This window comes from Acomys russatus, chromosome 11 (assembly GCF_903995435.1).
Source record: "Acomys russatus chromosome 11, mAcoRus1.1, whole genome shotgun sequence".
In the NCBI taxonomy this organism is placed as follows: domain Eukaryota; kingdom Metazoa; phylum Chordata; class Mammalia; order Rodentia; family Muridae; genus Acomys; species Acomys russatus.
The window spans coordinates 39,418,809-39,439,189 of record NC_067147.1 but is presented as its reverse complement, the minus strand read 5'-3'; the positions used below and the strand labels follow the sequence as shown (position 1 = coordinate 39,439,189).

The following is a 20,381-nucleotide window of genomic DNA, read 5'->3' as shown; positions in this document are numbered from 1 at the left end:
ATAGATACACAGAAAAATAAATAAAAGGAAGTGGCCTGTGCCAGATGTATAACCCTAGTTGTGTGTCCCCAGCAGGTGGGCATTCAGGGTTATTTTGTCTTTCTCATTCTGTCAACAAGGAAATGCTGTCACCCTGGAGCAGAGAGCTTTAACTCATTTCCTAGAAATGTCTGTGGCTTTACTTTTCTCCTGTTTGTCCCATGCAATATACTTACTCCATAATTATAAATTGTTTTACTTTGTTATACATATTGTAATGAATACTTAGAAGTTATAAATAGTTTTCTTGTTTTGGCTCACAATATTCCCTTACCTGAAAGCATGAGATCAACCCAGCTGTGTCTGGGCCAACCTGATCTACATAGTGAATTCAGGATAGCCAGAGCAATGTAGAAAGACCATGTCTCAGAACAACACCCAGAGCAAGACTGTGTTCAGGATATTATAGTTGCTTGTCACTCAGAAGACAGCTTCCAGCCGGGTGGCGGTGGTGCACGCCTTTAATCCCAACACTCGGGAGGCAGAGGCAGGTGGATTGCTGTGAGTTCGAGGCTAGCCTGGTCTACAAAGTGAGTCCAGGACAGCCAAGGCTACACAGAAAAACCCTGTCTCAGAAAAGAAGAAGAGGAGAAGGAGGTGGTGGAGGAGGAGGAGGAAGAAAATGGCTTCTATCAGAGACAGTAAATCGTAGCCCTGTCCCTTGATGCATTGCACAGAATCCATCCTCTGTGCTGACTTCAAATGCTTCCCCAAAGTCATTTTGGATTCTCCATCCCAAGGAGCGGAAGTCTGCGCTGTTCTGTGACTTTCCATGTGCTATCTGGCTGCTAGGCAACAGCATATTCCATTAGCACCACCCTTTCTGGAGGGCTACTGTCCTAAAGAATATACACTGGGGGGCTGGAGAGATGGCTCAGAGGGTAAGAGCACTGACCGCTCTTCCAAAGGTCATGAGTTCAATTCCCAGCAACCACATGTTGGCTCACAACCATCTATAACAAAATCTGTATACATAATAAATAAATAAATATTTTTAAAATATATATACACTGAGGTGAGGGTATAGCTCTGGTAATGGGGTATTGATCTTGAACACTGCACGAATTTGTTATAGTTGTGCATGACTATAATCCCAGCACTCAGGAGGTGGAGGCAAGAGAAACAGAAGGTCAGTCAAGGTCATCCTCAACTACATATTAAGGTCCAAGCTAGCCTGGGCTACCTGACACCCTTGCCAAGAGAAAGAAAGACTGCATGCATTATTAGAGAAGCTGAAAAATGGTTCTTTTGAGAAATACGTATAGGTTTATTTACCTCACTTAAAGCTATGACCCACCATGGTGGCGCATGCCTTTAATCCCAGTACTGAGGAAACGAGCAAGTGGATCTCTGTGAGTTCAAGGCCAGCCTGGTCTACATAGTGAATGTCAGACCAGCCAAAACTACAGTGAGTGTGGCAGCACTTGCCTGTAATCTCAGCACTCAGGAAGTGGGGGCAACAGAATGAGGCATTCACAGCCAATCTTGACTATATGGGGATCTGTATTTTTTTTTAATCTTCAATCACATGTACAAAATCCCTTTTTTAATACAGAGCAACATCCACAGGGTCTGGGGACAAGGAATTACGTCATGGCCATCACTGCTCAGCTGGGCACAGGAGTATCACTTTCCCCTCTAGTGACAGCCTCATCTGGCTTCTTCTGCTCAGGGCTGCCCCATGGGGAGGGACAGTTGTGAGGGGACTGCAGATGCCCTTGAGGGGAGACGTTTGTGAGGAGGCCGCAGATGCCATTCAGAGGCCATGCCCAGCTCTTGTGTTAGCAGCCAGGGTTCAAGCTGCCACCACAGGGTAGCCGGACATGGTGTGCCCTTGATCTTTCCAGCCAGCCTCAATCCTGCCTTCTTTCCTTTCTAGCATTGTATAAGTACCAAGAGGCCACTCTGCCAGCAAGCTGAAAAGAAAACTGAGGCAAGATGTCAGGCCGGAGCGGGAAGAAGAAAATGTCCAAGCTGTCCCGGTCAGCGAGGGCCGGTGTCATCTTTCCAGTGGGGCGGTTGATGCGTTACCTGAAAAAAGGGACGTTCAAGTACCGGATCAGCGTCGGTGCACCCGTCTACATGGCCGCTGTCATTGAATATCTGGCAGGTAATTCCAGCATGTAGGGGGCTCTACACACACATCCTCACCCTTCGGGGTCCTTCACAGTTGGGTGGGATGCAGAGCATCTCCCAGTGCCTGGCTCAAAGTTACTGCTGCTGATGACAGGGCTTTTCCTGGCCTGCTTGAATGAAGTAAGGCCCTAGCTGAAGGAAATGGCGCATTGGAAAGTCGGTCCACATAGGACAGACAGTCCACATTTAAACAGTTCCTTTAGACCTGCGCAGCACAGTGTGGCTTACATGGACCGACTTTCCAATACGCTACATACATATACTTAAGTTCTCAGAAAGTGCCGAGAAGCTTCTGGTAAGAGGAGAGAACGCTCTTTGCTTTGTGTCTGAGTTGCTTCTTAAATCCCTGTGGGGAGTTGTAGGGGTTTTGGCTGGTTGGTTTGGTTTTGGTATATTTAAAGCAGGAAGACTGGGGAGATGGTTCAGTTGGTAAAGCACTTGCAGTACAATTATGAGAACCTGGGGTTGATTCCCCAGAACTCATGTAAAAACCAAGGCACACATTTGGACTCCTGGCCTGGAGGGGTGGAAACTGTGTATCCTTGAGGTTTGCTGGCCTGGTCCCAGAGAAAGCCTGTCTCAAAAATGATATGGCTAGCCCCTGAGGAATGACATCTGGGATTGACCTTTGATTCCCCGACACAACACACACACACACACACACACACACACACACACACACACACACACACACACACTGGTCACTGTGTCAGTGAACTGTAAGCTTGCTAGCCATTGCTGAGTATTCCGGGAAAGGCACGAAAAGAATCTATGGCTCATTAGTGCTTTCCACTCTAGAAATGCCACATAAATATTTAACTCTGATGTTTGTTTTATTCTAATGTTTTTGTTAATCACATCTGCCTGGCTAATACAGCACACTTAAGCCAAGTTTCAACTGTTGCCGTCAATTGTCTGGAGAATGGCAACTTTATCAGCTATTCTCTTTGAAATTTGGTTGACTGAGAAGACAGAATCAGCCTGAGTATTTATACCATTGTACCAGCAGATACCTTCAAAACACAGAGACTGTCTGCACACATATACACAGAACATTTGTGCAAACATACATGCACCCTTTTCCTCTCCTCAGTGAGACACATTGGCTCACTGCCTCCAGCTTTCTAGTAAATAACTTTTGTTTTAAAACTCATTCTTTGTTTTCATATTCTCTCTCTCTCTCTCTCTCTCTCTCTCTCTCTCTCTCTCTCTCTCTGTGTGTGTGTGTGTGTGTGTGTGTCCCATTGTGTACTCTAGGCTGGCCTGGAACTTGAGCTCCTTCTGCCTCAGTCACCCAAGTGCTACGATATGTAAGCAAGCACATCAAACTTAGTCACACTTTTTTTAAGATTTGTTTTTATTTTTATTTATGTGTGTCTGTGTGAGCATATCCCACATAGGTATGGGTACCTGTATATGCCAGACAAGGGTGGTAGATCCCGGAGTTACAAGGGAAACGAACTCTGGTCCTCTGGAAGAGCAGGAAGTACTCCTAACCACTGAGCCATCTCTCTAGCTCCTCATTCATACTTTTTAAAGCAAATGAATCATCTTTCCACAACTGAAGAGAAAGAAAAATAAATCTTTAATTAAAAATAAAATAAAACTTAACAGCAACAATAATACTATAACAATAAAAATGAAGGAGAAAAAGTAGCAAAATAAGACAGGAAGTCCAACTTGATGGCATACACCTTTAATCCCAGCACCCAGGAGGCAGAGGCAGACAGAGCTCTGTGAGTTCAAAACCCAGTCTAGTCTACAATGTGAGTTCTAAGCCAGCCAAGGCTTCACAGTGAGACCCTGACTCAGAAAAACAAAAAGAAAAAGAAAAAATTAGAGGGCCAATGAAATGGTTTATTGGTAAAGGCTCTCGCCACACCAGCACAGCAACCTGAGTTCAGTTCCTATGACCCATCTTTTACAACTGACTCCACAAAGTTGTCCTCTGACCTGCACGAGTGACTATAGCTCACTCACCATGACCCCACCTGTGTGTGCGCACACACACACACACACATTTTTAGAGAAATAAAAAGGAGCTAAAGATGGCCCAGATGACCTGGGTTTGATTCCTGTACCCTCACGATGGCTCACAGCCATCTCTAACTCCAGCTCCAGGGGATGCAACACCCTCTTCTGAACTCTGCAGTCTCCAGGTACACACATGGTGTGTGTACACATGCAGGCAAAATACTTACACATACAAAGGACAAAAATGTAAAAGAAATAAGAAATGACAGAAAAATATAAAGTACCAGCTATATCCAACCTGTGGCCTTGGGGCCACCTGTGCCTCTAAATAACTATGAATACAGCCCAAAGCAACACTCACCAGTTTCAGAGTGGGCAAGACGGCTCAGACGGTAAAGGCTCATGCTGCACAAATCTGGCAACATGAACCACAGAACCCACATCAACGGAGAAGGAGAGAACCAACTCCACAGAGTTGTCTTCTGACCTCCACAGCTGCGCGCGCACATGCGCGCGCGCACACACACACACACCAATAATATGATTTGATTATAGGCATAAAGTTATGAAATTCAAATGCTGACTTCTGTATCCCCCATATCTAAGTTGCAATCCTTATTCTGAGAATCTCCTGTTTCAATGTTATGTAAACACTGCTCTCCAAGTGTGCCTTGATATGCCAATAAAGCAGTTTACAGCCAATTGTTGAGCAGGAGAGAGGGCTGGACTTCCTGCCAGCTGGGGAAGGAGGAGTTAGAGGAAGAAGTAGAGGACTGAGCCATGGGAGAGGTCCAGGAGACATCAGGAGAGCAAGCTGGAACAGGAAAAGCTACAAAGTGCAATATCTCTGGGATTTACACTAGAAGGAAACCAGGTTGGTTTAGAGGGTTAAGAATAAAGTAATAGGGGCTGGAGAGATGGCCCAGAGGTTAAGAGCACTGGCTGCTCTTCCAAAAGGTCCTGAGTTCAATTCCCAGCAACCACATGGTGGCTCACAACCATCTGTAATAAGATCTAGTGCCCTCGGTACGTGCAGACAGAACACTGTATACATAATAAATAAATAAATCTTTAAAAAAAAAAAAAAAAAAAAAAAAAAAAGAATAAAGTAATAGAGCTGGGTGTGGTGGCACATGCCTTTAATCCCAGCACTCAGGAGGCAGAGGCAGGCTAATCCCTGTGAGTTCAAGGTCAGCCTGGTCTACAAAGTCCAGGACAGCCAAGGCTACACAGAGAAACCCTGTCTCAAAAAACAAACAACAACAACAGCAACAAAAAAGAATAGAGTAATAACTGCTCAGTGTTGTGAAGCTTATTATTAAACAAATATGAGTTTCAATTATTTGTGTGATAGCTGGGTTAAGAGAGAAATTAAGAAACAAACACAGTTTTATAAAAAATAACTTTAACATTTGATTGTCTATTAACCTCCCCCTTATATTCCAGCGGAAATCCTAGAGTTGGCTGGCAATGCTGCGAGGGACAACAAGAAGGCCCGAATAGCCCCCAGACACATCCTGCTCGCTGTCGCCAACGACGAGGAGCTGAACCAGGTAGCTCTGCACCCTAGGCTCGGTTGGTGGGGGGTGGGTTTGCCAGGCATGCTCCTGGTGGACCCAGCTAGGCATCAGTCATACCTGTGATAGTTCTCAAACACACACACACACACACACACACACACACACACATGCGCTCATCTTGATAGCTCTGCATTCAGAGTCAAGATCAAATTCGCTTTAGAACCAACCCCTCCATGCCTTCAAGACTTTGCCTCCTCATTAAATGCAAATCATTACATGCACATATTATTCCTGGCAATGTCTTAACTCAAACCCTGTGGATGATTTATTAGGATATGACTCCCTATGACTCCCTATTTATGCATTAGGACTGATTGACTCCACAGTCAAGTAAATGTCTTCCTGGATAACAGTAGGCGAGCTGGGGCGCAGGGTGCGGGGAGGGTGCTCATAAGTAGAATGAGGATTTTTATGTATATTTATGTTCTGATCTCATTCTTCTCAAGCTAAAGAATCTTCAGAGTTGCTGGTCCATCATAGATTGGTCATTTTCAAAAAAAAAAAAAAAAAAAAAAAAAGATAAAAATTGATTGCTAGAAAAATGAAAAACAAAGGCATGCATGCAAACGAAAATCTATAAGCTCTTGTTGTCAGAGTCGGTAGTGCTGTAACAACTGTCCATTTGCTGTCGATGGTTCTAGACTCTCAACTTGTCTGTGCTGCGCTGGCACCAGATGGTGGCTAACAGTTTGTGGGTAAGATGTGGGTTCAGACCACCCTCTGGTTTAGAATGTGTAGAATATATGATTGTGGATTGATTATTCAAAATGTATCCAATGGGAGGTTCCTGGCCAGATGTATGTTCCTAATGGGACACGGGTCTGAGAGTGTGCAAGCCATTGGCTCTCACTCTTGGGTTAACCTTTGAACCCCGGTGTGACTGGCTGTGCTTCCTTCCCCACATGCGAAGCCCTCAACTCTCTTTTGTCATCTGAAATTCCAGAGTGCTGGCCAGCGTCCCAGTTTCAACTCCTCTGATACTTTGATTTTGCCTTGTTTTGCTTTCTATGCAAGACCACAGACCACCTGACACGTACTGAGAAATGCTTTGCAAGCGTAGGCCAGGTGCTCCAGGAGCTGCACGCTAATCAGTTTTGTTAGTTAAACAGAAGCCAGACGCAAGCCTTGTTTGGCCAGCGCTGAGACTTGTGTTAGCCAGCGCAGACCTGACCAACTCTTCATGTTTTTCCCTCAGCTGCTGAAAGGAGTGACCATCGCCAGTGGGGGTGTCCTGCCGAGAATTCACCCTGAACTGCTGGCCAAAAAGCGAGGGACCAAAGGCAAGTCAGAAACGATCCTCTCCCCACCTCCAGAGAAAAGAGGAAGGAAGGCTGCATCAGGCAAGAAGGGAGGCAAGAAATCCAAGGCCGCCAAGCCACGGACGTCCAAGAAGGTGAGTAATGGAGCATTTCAGGAGCCAGGTATCACCGCCTCCATAGGCACACTGCTTTTCTATGGACATCTTAGAGATTGGGAGGGGGACCCTTGGAGCACTGGTGATATCATGGGGACATATTCTTCACATGCGAGATAAGTGTCTGTCTTCATTTCCTTTCTCTGCTGCTATAATAAAATACCCTGACAAAAGCAACTTTAGGGAGGAGGGTTTCAAGGGTCTAAGGGAACCAAGGTGGCAAGAGTTTGGAGCTGAGCATGGTGGCACGCACCTTTAATCTCAGCGCTTGGGAGACAGAGTTCTGAGATCACTGAGTTTGAGGCCAGCCTGGTCCACAGATTGAGTTCCAGGACAGAGAAACCCTACCTTGGAAAACAAAAATTAAACTGAGGATGTAGCTTAGTGTTAAAGCATCTGCCCAGCATGCAGGGGGCCTTGGTTTTTCTACCAAGCACTACATCCACAACAATAATAATAATTATGTACACAATGTTCTGCCTGCATGTAAATCTATACACCAAAAGACAGCACCAGATCTCATTACAGATGGTTGTGAGCTACCATGTGGTAGCTTGGAATTGAACTCAGGACCTCTGGAAGAGCAGACAGTGCTCTTAACCTCTGAGCCATCTCTCTAGCCCTGTGGGAGCCTTTTTTGTTTTTTTTGAGACAGTGTCTCATGTAGTCCAGGTTGGCCTCACTTGTCTATGTAGCCAAGGATGGCCTTGAACTTCTGATTCTGCAGTTTCTACTTAATACTTGGGTTTCAGTTGTGTGCTACTACACCTCACTTATGGTGTGCTGGGGATTGAACCCAGGGCTTCCTACATCTGAGGCAGGCACTCTGCCAATTGAGCTGCATCGCTGACCCCATGTTGTCTTACCCTTTTCTTTTCCTTGTATTGCTGTCTCTTGTTCCCCTCCATCAAGGAGCAATGGGAGGGCTTGGGATGTGGCTCAGAAGCACTGTACTTGATTAGCTGATGAGAAGATGATGACCTGAGTTCAACCCATAGACACACCACCAACACCACCACCAACACCAAGAAAAACAGCAGAGGGGATAGCGGAGGGGGTGAGCAAAGCACAATCACATATGCAACCTTTTATTTTAAATGCCAGAGAAAGCGGTGGAAGGAAGAAAGGAAGGTAGAGAGGGAAGGAGAGAAGGCAGGAGAGAGAGGAAGGGAGCAGAGAAGGACCAGGAGTGTAGCTCAGTAGCAGGGTGCACATGGTACCCACATTCGCTGCAAAACAAATCACCCATAGTTTACCACCTGACCACTTCCCTTCATACCCTAATTGGCTGTAGCTGTGGCAGGACTGTGTCACAGACATGGGGGAGTGCCCTCTGGACTGTTTCTCATCTTTCCCTCTGGTTGTCACCCACAGTCCAAACCAAAGGACAGCGATAAAGAAGGAACATCCAATTCCACCTCTGAAGATGGGCCGGGGGATGGCTTCACCATCCTGTCTTCGAAGAGCCTTGTTCTGGGGCAGAAGGTAACAAAGTCAGACTGGGCTGCAGTTAAGCCGCCTACATCCCCGGCTGCTCTCAAGCCGTGATGCCTCCTCCATCCCTTGCTCCCCTTCCTTCTGCTCTTGAATTATCCATTTTTAAAGGAAAACCCGGGTGACATTTGCATGCCTGGAGCAAACTATTTGGTGTGGAGAACGGCTTGTGCTGGTCAACCCGAAGTCAGCCTACAGTCTTTCTAGAGAATCTGGTCGATAAGATGGCATTCCTAGTTCTGCTGGGAAGTACCTCAAGCCTCAGTTATGTCTGCACCCACAGAGAAAAACCTACTGCTAACTCCCAGCCAGGCTTGAAGAGGCCTAGCTTCCATGATTAAATGTCATTCAACAGAGGGAGAGAGCAGCAATATATGTTGCTTGAGTGGGACGGGTGCTAGAAATGAATTATCTGTCAATAATTCAGTCTGACTGCCTTCCTGAGCTGCAGGGGGGAAAAAAAAAGATTAAAAACCTACCACGATAGATTCCAACAGTGTCTCTGCATCCTGCCAGACACGCAAATAATTCGTTTCTATGTGCGTCAAGTTCACTGAGCAGACAGATTATCTACAGAGTCAACCCGGGCTGAAATAAGACACACAGGGAGGTAGCCGGTGAGTCAGTGAGCCCAATCTCGATCTCGGTAGCTGCCTGTTCTCAGCCTGCCGAACAAATGGACCTCCATCCAGACAGCTGGGGATCACAAGGTCTCCGGGAGCAGAGATGTGGCATATTTCTTATTCATTTCAAATTAAAACAACAACAAAAACAACCTGAGACTCAAAGAGGTGGGATGAAAATATGTATGTCCCCTCTGGCGCCATGAGATTTCTCCCGAACTAATCTAGAGAATCAGAAAGTTCCCTCATGCTGTGAAGACCCTGGCAAATGCTCTTCTTCTTCCTCTGCTGAAAACACATAAGGCCGACCCAAGAGTGTTGTACCGGGGGCTGGGGTTGAGGGGTGAAATGTAGCTCATGGGTAGACCGCTCTCCTGGTATGCACAAGACCTTGAGTGGATCCATAGCACAGAAGAAGGGTTGGGGAGGAGGCAGTTGTCACAAAGTAAGGGCAGGGTGGGAACCCAGAGCCGACTCTTCCTCCCCAGCAAGACCACTGGCCTCCTCACACACCTGGTTCCACTTCAGGGTTGAGAAGAGAGCAAGCCTCGGGCTGCTTTCCACACAGAGCTACTGAGATGTGTCAGAGGCGACGAAGGCCACCAAGGTTAGAAACAAAAGATGCATACACAATGAAGGCAAGAAGGAGGAAGGCAGTTCTGTTCTGGGCAGGGAAGGCAGGCTGTTTGCACTCTGCTGGTCTCAAAAGAGCTGCTCAAAACCAAACACCTGGAAGCCTGGCACAGTGGCTCAGGCCTAAACGCCCAGCATTAGGAGGCAGAGGCACAAGGAGTTGAGGGTAAACATTGCCTACATCAGCGAATACAAGACCAGTGTAAGCTACCTGAGGCCCTATCTCAAGACAAAAGAGATACCTGGGGATTTGAGCCCTTTGTACTGCCCCGGCACCTGAACAGTTGAGAAAAATGATGCTTACCATTAAATTGAAAGGATGTTCAGTGGCGGTTGATCTTCTTTCTCCATCTTTTTTCTCCCTAACCACAGCTATCCCTGACCCAAAGTGACATCAGCCATATTGGCTCCATGAGGGTGGAGGGCATTGTCCACCCAACCACAGCCGAAATTGACCTCAAGGAAGAGATAGGTAAGGCCTGGGAGTTGGAGCGGTGTCATGGCGGAGCCCACTGTCCAGACAAGCTCTCGTGGACTCAGTGGTCCTCTGCCTGAGGCCCCAGGTGGAAATGTTTTCTTCTTCTTCTCCTCCTCCTCCTCCTTCTTCTTGTTTTTCGAGACAGGGTTTCTCTGTGTATCCCTGGCTGTCCTGGACTCACTTTGTAGACTAGGCTACCCTTGAACTCACAGCTATCCACCTGCCTCTGCCGCCTGAGTGCTGGGAATGTCTTCTGATGAGATGAAATGGTTTCACTCCAGAGTAACAAGGTTTGCTTTGATTCCGTGCAGTTTGTAAAGTCTGTCTTCAGATGCTATATGGATGGAGACAGACCATTTGTGTACAACTTGACATTTCCCCAAAGTGACGGGGCTTGGCAGGCACAGTACTTGCCCAATGTGTACAAAGCCCTGAGCTGGAGCCGCACACACCATGAACTCATGCAGGAAGCCCTCAATCCTCAGGGTGCCTAGACTGGGTGTCCTGTATCATGTGTGTAACAGCAGCAGTCAGAGGACAGAGGCAGATGCATCAGAAATCCAAGGTTGTCCTTAATGACACTGGGAGTTTGAGGCTAGCCTAAGCTACATGAGACCTTGTCTCAAAGCAGAGAGTGGGCACCACTGTACATCCAGCACACTGGTAAGCAGACCCTCACCAGCCCCACCCTATCTCATTTCCTCAAGAGGAAAGCAGACAGCGCAGAGGGGTCTCGTCTGTTTATTTAAATGGTCCCATATGTTCTTTGTGCCTGGCTTTTTAAGCTCAGCTTAGTGTCTACAAAACCTGCCTGAGCTACTGAGGATATTTGTTCATTTTCAGTGCTGTGTGGTATTTTGAGCCACAGTGGGAGCTCCACCATGTAAGCTGGTGATGACACATGGGCTGTTTTCACTTGGGTTTGTCCTGAGCGCTGCTGCTATGAGCATCGCTGCACAAGCTTTGGATTGAACTTTGCATGTGGTTTAAGCTCACATATTAAGAATGCTGAGGTGAAAACGAAAGGAGCAGAGACGTGGGAACTAAGGGGTATAGCGCTGTAGCTTCGGCACTCAGAGGCAGACAGGAGGGTTCTGAGCTGCACACGGAGACCCTATCTCAATCCCTGCCCCACAGAAAAGATAAAGGGTGTGTAGGGAGAACTGGTGAGATGCAGGTCTGGTGGGTGCTTCTCAGGTGGTCAGCACTGAGCTCTCCTCCGCAGTTGGGTAGGCTCCAGTGGTGACTGAAGAAATTCAGTGGCAAATGTTCACAGAGGAGGAGAGCCCAGAATAAATGACAAGTCTCAGTTGGTCATGGCGGAGGAATGGAGTGAGAGAGCGTTTATTTCGTGATTAGGGACATTATAAACCTTGGGCTGTGGGAGGAGCTTCGGAGAGTGACTGTGTTTGATGCACTGGGGCTCGGGGTTCCAGGGCTACTTCATTTGCATGTAAAAACACAGCCCTGCTGTGGGGTTCCCCAGAGCAGTAAGTGACGGAACCCAGCTGAGAAAGGGAGTCCATCATCTTGTACTGAGCTCAGAGGCTACCCAGAAATGCCAGCCTTCGGCCTTAACAGCAGAGTCATAGCCAAGGAGGTCAAGGAGCTGAGGAGGCATGGGCCTGACCCACCGTCACAGGCATGAGCAGGAACAGCAACCTAATGGCCCCTATCTGGCCCATTTGTTGCCACGTTGCCCATTTTCACAAGACAAAACTGTTTTCAACCCTCCCTTGAAAGGGTAAGTGGAGTGGAGAAAAGGCCTTGGCCCTAGAGTTCAGGGCTGGCCCTGGGGTGAGTGGTTTGAAGCCATTGCTAGCAGCTCAGCTATGTGGTGGCCCCAGACTGTTGGGCTCACTGTGGGTCTGGCACAGAGGCCACTTGCTGTCCTGCAAAGTAGGTGGGGTGGCACTGGGCCATAACAGAACTGCAAAAAGCAGTCTGGTTTCTTGCCTTGTGACAGACCCTGGCATTGCCGTCCTGAGGCTAGGGGGAAGGGTCTCCCCAACTGTGGAAGGGCTCCCCCTAGTGGCGTAATCTCCAGGTCTGTTCTGCTTGGTTGGAATCCCCTAGCTTGCAAATAAAGCAAGTTCCTGTTTCAGACATCTTCCTAGTTCAGCATTTTTATATCGAAAACATCAAAAAAGAGACGCTTGTCTGCTTTACAGTAAGGTAGGGTGACATGCACTGTTACGGAGGTGAAAAATCAAGTTTAGGTTTCAGTGGTGGATCCCACCGCTGACCTCTTGGTGGTCAGTGGAGGCGCAAGATGGGCTGAAAACACAGGCGGATTGCTAAGAGAAACAGCTTCTGATTCGGCCTGGTCTCTCTCCAGGCATTTACAGACGGCTGCCTGGCTGTGTGGCTTTGGGCGTGCTCCCTAACCTCCTTGAACCTTGGTTTCCTCATCGAAAGTGAGGGTACAGCTGTACTCAGAGGCCCTCTGCGGACCAGATAGCACAGGATGGGACTTGATGTGGTAAACCAGCTCAGGTCCATCCCCTCACAGACAGGCCTTCAGGGTTGCTGCAGCATCAGGAGACATGCCAGACATCCTATCCAGCCAAGGCCCTGATTTTTTGTTTGGTTTTGTTTTTCAAGACAGGGTTTCTCTGTGTAGCCCTGGCTGTCCCTGGAACTTGATCTGTACATAAGGCTGGCCTCAGGCTCACAGAGACCCGCCTGCTTCTGCCTCCCAAGTGCTGGGGTTAAAGGTGTGCACTACCGTCATTCTATCTCCCTTTGGGAGGGGTAAACTGCCTGCGGCTTCGTGCACTCCTCAGCAGTTGGGAATTGGTGTAGTTCCAGCACAGATGTGAGCCACCATTCCTTGTCTGCTCCATCCAGGGGATCGAACCCAAAACTTCCTGCATTCCAGGCAAGCCCCCTTACAGACTGAGCCACAGCCTCATCCACCCCCTTCACTCTCAGCCTCATTAGCGCTCATAAGCTGCTTCCTTCTTGAGTCTTTGGGAAGAGGGGGCTCACCTGGCCTCCCACACAACTTCACCTGACCCCTGATCCCTAACCCCTGACCCCAAAGGCAGAGTACAACAACAGTTTAGATGTGGGTGCCAGCTTCAGTCTCCAGCTGTCCCCAGGCTTCTGGGAGCCAGAAATGAGACTCAGAAATGTGTGACAAAGCTCACAACTACCACTGCTGGGTTGTATCTCTTGAGACCTAAACTCCCTCATGGAGACATAGCATCCCCAACCCCAGTCATAAATTTACGGATGTGTTCTGGCTGTCCAAAGACACATGAGTGCTTGCCTGAGTGTGGAGGGTAGCCGTGTCACCCAAGGAGACCTCAGAAACGAGTAATCATAATGATAAATAGATAATAACCATAAGGGCCTGGGACCAGAAGTGATTCAGATCTGGGAGGGCTGGGGGATATTTGCATATACGTAATGAGATGTCCCCAGGATGGGACCCAAGTCCAAATGCAAGGTTATTTCCGATTCCTGTAGACTCTTTACACAGTGGCAAGCAGCTGCAGCAGGCAGGTGGGAGCAGCCCCGCCTGGTGTTAAAAGCTCTCACACAGGCCTTGGGTATTGGCATTCTTAGCCCTGTGTTTCCGCTCTTCCCTATACCTAGGAAGTCAGAATTCTTTAGCCTTTGGCAGCTGGTGGCCTTGTAGCTTCTGGGTGGGCTTAAGCATCAAGATACCTCAGTACTTGCAGATGGTCGGGACTCCAGCTCCTGCACCTGAGGTGTCTAGGACCCCTGGGTTGCCCCTGGATTCTTGCCTTTAAACAGGCCAGCTGTCAGTCAGCGCCTAGCCATCGTTGTAGCCCAGCCTGCCAACTGCTCAGCAGCTGCTGCCACCACTCCCCCTTCACTGCTGCCGTTTGCATGCCATCACCTCTATCTGCATTGTGAAAAGTAGGCAAGAAAAGAGCACTTGAGAGAAGCCTTTTACGGGCACCATGCATGCATGGGGAACACAGACATACGCACAGGCAAAACACCCATGCACATACAAGATAGGTGAATTGTGTAAATGCTTTTTAGAAGAATTTATTAACACTGATCGTGATTTTAACAGTGCTTTAGCAACACATGACACCTTCCCTGTGCTCCCAAGGGAGATGGGGTCCCCTCATATGTCTTACACATAGCACAGGGTCCCACCCATCGCATGAGACTGGGTGCGGAGCTGGGTGTGGTGGCGGATCGCTATCAATTTGAGGCCAGCCTGGTCTACAAAGTGAGTCTAGGACAGCCAAGGCTACACAGAGAACCCTGTCTCTGGAGGGAAAAAAAAAAAAAACACTGGGTGCGGAATCTTGTTTATCATGTGAGAGATCTTAGCAATAAGAGAGAGGAAGAAAGAGGCAGTGGGAGTGGGGGTTGGGGAGTGGGAATCCTTTAGCAAGGCTTGTCATCCTTTAGTCCGCTGCACAGAGACCCAGACTCTACAGTGTCGTCCATGCCACCAGTGACCACTGGCAAACCAGTGGGTAGCAAGTGGGACATGTTGTTCGCAGTTTCTGAGGTTTTCCTGACCTAAGGTGTCCAACAATATGACTATTGAAAGGCCGCTCACCGCAGCCCCCATGTTCTCCTTTGCAGGTAAAGCCTTGGAAAAGGCCGGGGGTAAAGAGTTTTTGGAAACAGTAAAAGAGCTTCGCAAATCCCAAGGCCCTTTGGAAGTTGCTGAAGGTAAGTGTGAAACTGGGCTGCATCTCAGCCTGCCTCAACCCCATCCTCTCTTCCCTCAGCCTCCCCCACATCCATACATGGTCACTGTATATGCTGCCGGGTATGGTGGCACACACCTGTAATTCCAGCACTCCAGAGGCAGAGGCAGGCGGATCCTTGTGAGTTTGAGGCCAGCCTGGTCTACAAAGTAAGTCCAGGATAACCAAGGCTACACAGAGAAACCCTGTCTCGAAAAACCAAAAAACAAAAACAACGGGATATGCCATCCTCAGAACCCACATTTTTAAAAAGCCAGGCCCATTTAATGTCATGGGCTTGCGACTACAGTGGTGGGGAGGTGGAGACAGGAGGCTCCCTGGAGCTCAATGGCTGACAGTCTAGGCCAGTGAGAGTCCATCTCAAAGGAGGTGGACAGTGTTCCTGAGGATAACACCAAGACTTCACTTTGCCTCCACACACTCACACACGCACACATACACACACACGTGCACGCACACATGAAAGGGAGGAAGAAGAGAGAAAGGGAGCTGCTTAGCATCGCTCTGATTATTTGAGCGGCAGGTGTAGGTCATTTCATAAGCTCTGGGGACACTTGGGTTGCTTGTGGTCACAAGCAGCCGAGGTGAGCGCTAAAGTGATCTTGGGGGGGCTTTGTTTATTTTTTTTTCATGTGTGCGTTAAGATACACAGAACGTAAAATTTACCCCATAAGCCTTTCAAAATATGTGATTCAGTGCTATAAAACACTTGTACAGTGTTGTGCAACCATAGCCACTATCTACGTCCAGAACTTTCTTTATACCTCTGACCAAAAGTTCAGGGCCTGGCAACCACTAGTCTACTCCCTGTCCCTAAGGATTTACTTATACTAGACATTTCCTTTTTGTTTTTTGTTTTTCTTTTTTTGAGACGGGGTTTCTCTGTGTTAGCCTTGGTTGTCCTAGACTTGCTCTGTAGACCAGGCTGGCCTTGAACTCACAGCCATCTGCCTGCCTCTGCCTCCCGAGTGCTGGGATTAAAGGCATGTGCCACCACGCCCTGCTTTGACATTTCATATAAATGCATGGACTGGCCCTCTGCGGCTGGTGTCTCGTTCTTGACATAGTATTTTTTAGTTTTCATACAAGTTGTAGGATATATGATTCTCTTTCCTTTTTGTGACTGAATAATATTTGTGTCAGCACCCTATCACTGTGACAAAATACCTGAGAAAAATCAGTTTAATAGGGAAAGATTTCCTTTGGGTTCAGTCTCACTGGATGGCTTCATTGTTCTGTGGCTTGAAGTGAGGTAGAGGAGCATGGAGCATGAGCTGGCAAGATGGCTCAGTGGATGAAGGCGCTTGTGATAATTCCCATGAGGAACTAGGTTGCAGCACAGTAGTACAGCACTTGCCTAACATGTGTGAGGCCATGTGTTCGATTCCCACCACTGGATGGGGGCGTGGGGGAAAGGCCAGAATAAAACTCCCATTGCCAGGACTGAAGAGCTGGCTTACCAGCTAAGAACCACATGGTGGTTCATGACCATCTGTAATATGATCTGATGCCCTCTTCTGGCCTGCAGGCACACCTGCAAATAGAGCACTCATATACATAACATAAATAAATAAATCTTTAAAAAAAAAAAAAAAAACAAGGGGCTGGAGAGATGGTTCAGTGGTTAAGGATCCGGGTTCAATTCTCAGCACCCACATGGCAGCTCACAACTGTCTGTAACGCCAAGATCTGACACTCTCACACCAATGCACATAAGTTGAAATTAAAATAAAAATATTTAAAACAAACAAACAAACAAAAAGAGCACTGGCTCCTCTTCCAGAGGATCAGGTTTCAATTCCCAGCACCCTCCCAGAAACTCAGTCTGTAACTCCAGTTCTAAGAGCTCTGATGCCCCCTTCTGGCCTCTGTGGGCACTGCACACATGTAGTGCACAGACTAACCCTCCACCCAGGGCTATACTTGGTGCAAAATCTGTGCTTCTGGAACAGAGACAGCAGAGAGCCCTAACCTAGGCCTGTGACCACACTGCCCATGTTTATTAGGTGTGAAATGTACCTCCCAAAGGCCCATGTGTCTGAATACTTGGCTCCCGGCTTGGCTCCCGGCTGGCAGCACTATCTGGGAAGGTTGTGGAAGCTTTGGGGCCGAGGCCTGGCTGGGGGCATAGACTAATGGATTCTTTACATTCTTCCTTCTGATACTATTTAACCAACTGCCTCACAGTCATTGGCTGGGAATCCCAGAAAGCTAAATGGTTCCCACTGCAGACCCTTCCAACCAAGAGCCAAAATAAGTCCTTTGTCCCTTAAATTGCTTCTGTCAGCATTGTGTCACAGCCTTCCTCTGTCACCATGACTCAGGCAGCGTTCTGAGTTAGCTGTTGAAAAGTTTACCTGGCCTAGGGGTCTGGAGGAGGCTCCCAGCTAGTGCCTGGAAAAGTGAGAGAAAAGCAACCTGGACACAGGACAAGAAGCAGAATGTGACGTGTTTCTTAGCAGAATTTGGATGTTGTGAGCAAATGCTGAAGTGTTGGTTAAAGCATTCTTAGCAGGGAACTTTCCAGAACTAAGTACTTGTTCAGGTTGAAATTTTTGGGCAAAACAAATGAAGATAAATTCTGAACCTGTCCCATCACAGCGACTGGTCAGGGGTTCATAAGTCAAGAGGAATCCATAAAGCCACTGGAGAGGAGAGGTGGACTATCTGTAATGAAATGGCAGATTGAGAGCCAGTGAGATGGCCCAGCCAGTGAAGGTTCTCACTATGGAGTTAAAAATCTGAATTCAGCCCCTGGGATCCTCTCAGTGGAAGAACTGACTCCCCTGTGCTGTCTTCTGATATATGTGTACTATAGCCTATGTGCATTAGTGCAAGCATGTGAGCACACATGTGTATGCATGCACACACACACACACACACACACACACACACACACACACAGTAGGTAACTGCCCTTGCCTTACAGAAGGGCAGCAAGCTCTACTCTTGGCCTTGGCATTAGTTGGATGGTACCTAAGTTACTTTCCTATTGTGGTGAGAAAACACCACAATCAAGGCTTCTTATAGAAGAGGGAGCTTATTGGGGGCCTACCATTTCAAGAGGGTGAGTCTGTGACCATCATGGTGGGGAACATGGCAGCAGGCAGGCAGGCACGGTACAAGAGCAGTAGCTGAGAGCTTATATCTTGATCCACACACAGGAGGCAGAGAGAAAGCTAACCTAGGAATAGCATGCGCTTCTGAAGCCTCAAAGCCCGCCCCCAGTGACACACCTCCTCCAAGGCCACACCTCCCAGCCCTTCCCGAAAAGTTCCACCACCTGGAGCCCACGCATTCAAACATACGAGCCGATGGGGGACGTTCTCATTCAAACCACCACAGGTGGGATGAGGGAAAATGCCAAGCTAGTGGATGAGAGTTGCAGGCCACTACAGTCTCCTGCTGGAGAAAAGCAACTATGAGATGTATGCCTTTCCTTTTTTATTATTTTTAATTTTATGTACATGGCTATTTTGCCTACATATGTACAAGTGTACCACCTTCATATCTAGTGCCTACAAAGCCAGAAGGGGGCATCAGGTCCCCTGGAACTGGGCTTGTAGACAGTGGTGAATTATCAAGTGGCTGCTGAGAACTGAATGCCGGTCCTCTGGGAAAACACCCATTGCTCTTAACCACTGAGCCCTCTCCAGCCCCCCAAGATGCCTTTTCAAAGATACTGAAACATGTGAAAAAAATATCAACCTCTTAGAATTGGTAAAAGGACCAATTACAGTCCAGGCCCTTACACAGCTGTCCTTGCCAGACCCTGCTGGGAGCCCGTGTGTTTATATGCATGTTTTCCAAGCCAGACCGGTCCTTGCTGAACCTCTGCCATGGGCACTGTGCTGTGGACATCAGTGAATGAAGAGATTAATAGCCAAATGAGGATCCGAGGTTCACACAGTGCATGTCTTAACCAGGCTGCCCAATTTCATGGTGAAGGCCAAGGGAGCTGTGGAGTGAAGGATGATATAACCAAGCATGGCAACAGAAGAGCCACCTCTGATGACTGATGGCCACAGGGACTTCCATCAAACTCCTCAGTAGCCATGTTCTTACCAGACCTGTCATTGACAGGGACCATGTTTAGGGAAATCAAGTTCTAAGAAAGAGAAAGAAGAAAGAATGAATGAAAGAAAGAATGAATGAATCTGGGTGGTGGTGGCACACACCTTTAATCCCAGCACTCAGGAGGCAGAGGCAGGTGGATCTCTGTGAGTTCAAGGCCAGCCTGGTCTACAGAATGAGTTCCAGGACAGCCAGGCCTGCACAAAGAAACCCAGTCTTGAAGAAGAAAGAGGAGAGAGAGAGAGAGAGAGAGAGAGAGAGAGAGAGAGAGAGAGAGAGAGAGAGAGAGTCAGAGTCAGTTCCCAGCATTCACATGGTGCCTCACAGACATATTTAACTCCAGTCCCAGGGTATCTGCCCTGTTCTGTTCTCCTTGGGCATTGCATGGTATATAATACAAAGACATGCATGCAGGCAAAATAGTCATACTATAAAAATAATTTTTAAGAGATTTTTTTAAACACTCATATACATAAAATAAATACATCTGTATCTAGTGCTCTGCCTGCGTGTACACCTGCAGGCCAGAAGAGGGCATCAGATCCCTATATAGATGGTTGTGAGCCACCATGTGGTTGCTGGGAATTGAGCTCAGGACTTCTGGAAGAGCAGTCAGTGCTCTTAACCTCTGAGCCATCTCTCCAGCCCTAAAACATAATTTTTTAAATTAAACCTTGCCAGATGGTGATGGTGGCACAAGCTTTTAATCCAGCACTTAGGGGGCAGAGACAGGCAGAGCTTCAGGTTTGAAGCCACCTTGGTTTACAAAGCAAATTCTAAGATAGCCAAGGCTATCTGCGTATAGAAAAAAACTCTGTCTCAAGAAGCAAACAAAAGCCAGGCACTGTGGCACACACCTTCAATTCCAGCATTATGGCAAGTCAACAATTAATTAAACCTAACCACTGTGGCAACCCTGACACTCCATCTCCAGTCTCCTTAATCACAGTCAAAATGCACCCGTGGCCATGGCAGGGAACAATTAAGACCACAAGGATGCAGATATTTGGGGATGGCCATTATTCAACCTTCTACGGTACCAGATCCATTTTGAGTATCTTCCTGACCCAGGGCCTGTTGGCAGGTCACCAAAAATGATAAGCTGTCAGTCACATTAACGCTAGAGCTCTGCTTTCTACCAGACCCTCTGCACAGCGGCAAGGATGTGTCCTAGCCACCTGGGAGCATCTCACGGGGTTACCTGGGAGGCCCAGCCTGAGCACCCAG

General features: G+C 47.8%; 1 protein-coding gene across 1 annotated transcript in view; it reads left to right on the top strand.

Annotated features, from left to right (window-relative positions):
- LOC127195627 (core histone macro-H2A.2) overlaps window positions 1-20,381 on the top strand; it is a 44,328-nt gene that overhangs the window by 20,598 nt on the left and 3,349 nt on the right. The window contains exons 2-7 of the mRNA XM_051153123.1: window positions 1,919-2,149; window positions 5,596-5,702; window positions 6,925-7,122; window positions 8,518-8,628; window positions 10,266-10,365; window positions 14,953-15,042. Coding sequence (XP_051009080.1) covers window positions 1,978-2,149; window positions 5,596-5,702; window positions 6,925-7,122; window positions 8,518-8,628; window positions 10,266-10,365; window positions 14,953-15,042 — 778 coding nt within the window. The 5' untranslated portion in view covers window positions 1,919-1,977. The remainder of the gene's footprint in view (window positions 1-1,918; window positions 2,150-5,595; window positions 5,703-6,924; window positions 7,123-8,517; window positions 8,629-10,265; window positions 10,366-14,952; window positions 15,043-20,381) is intronic.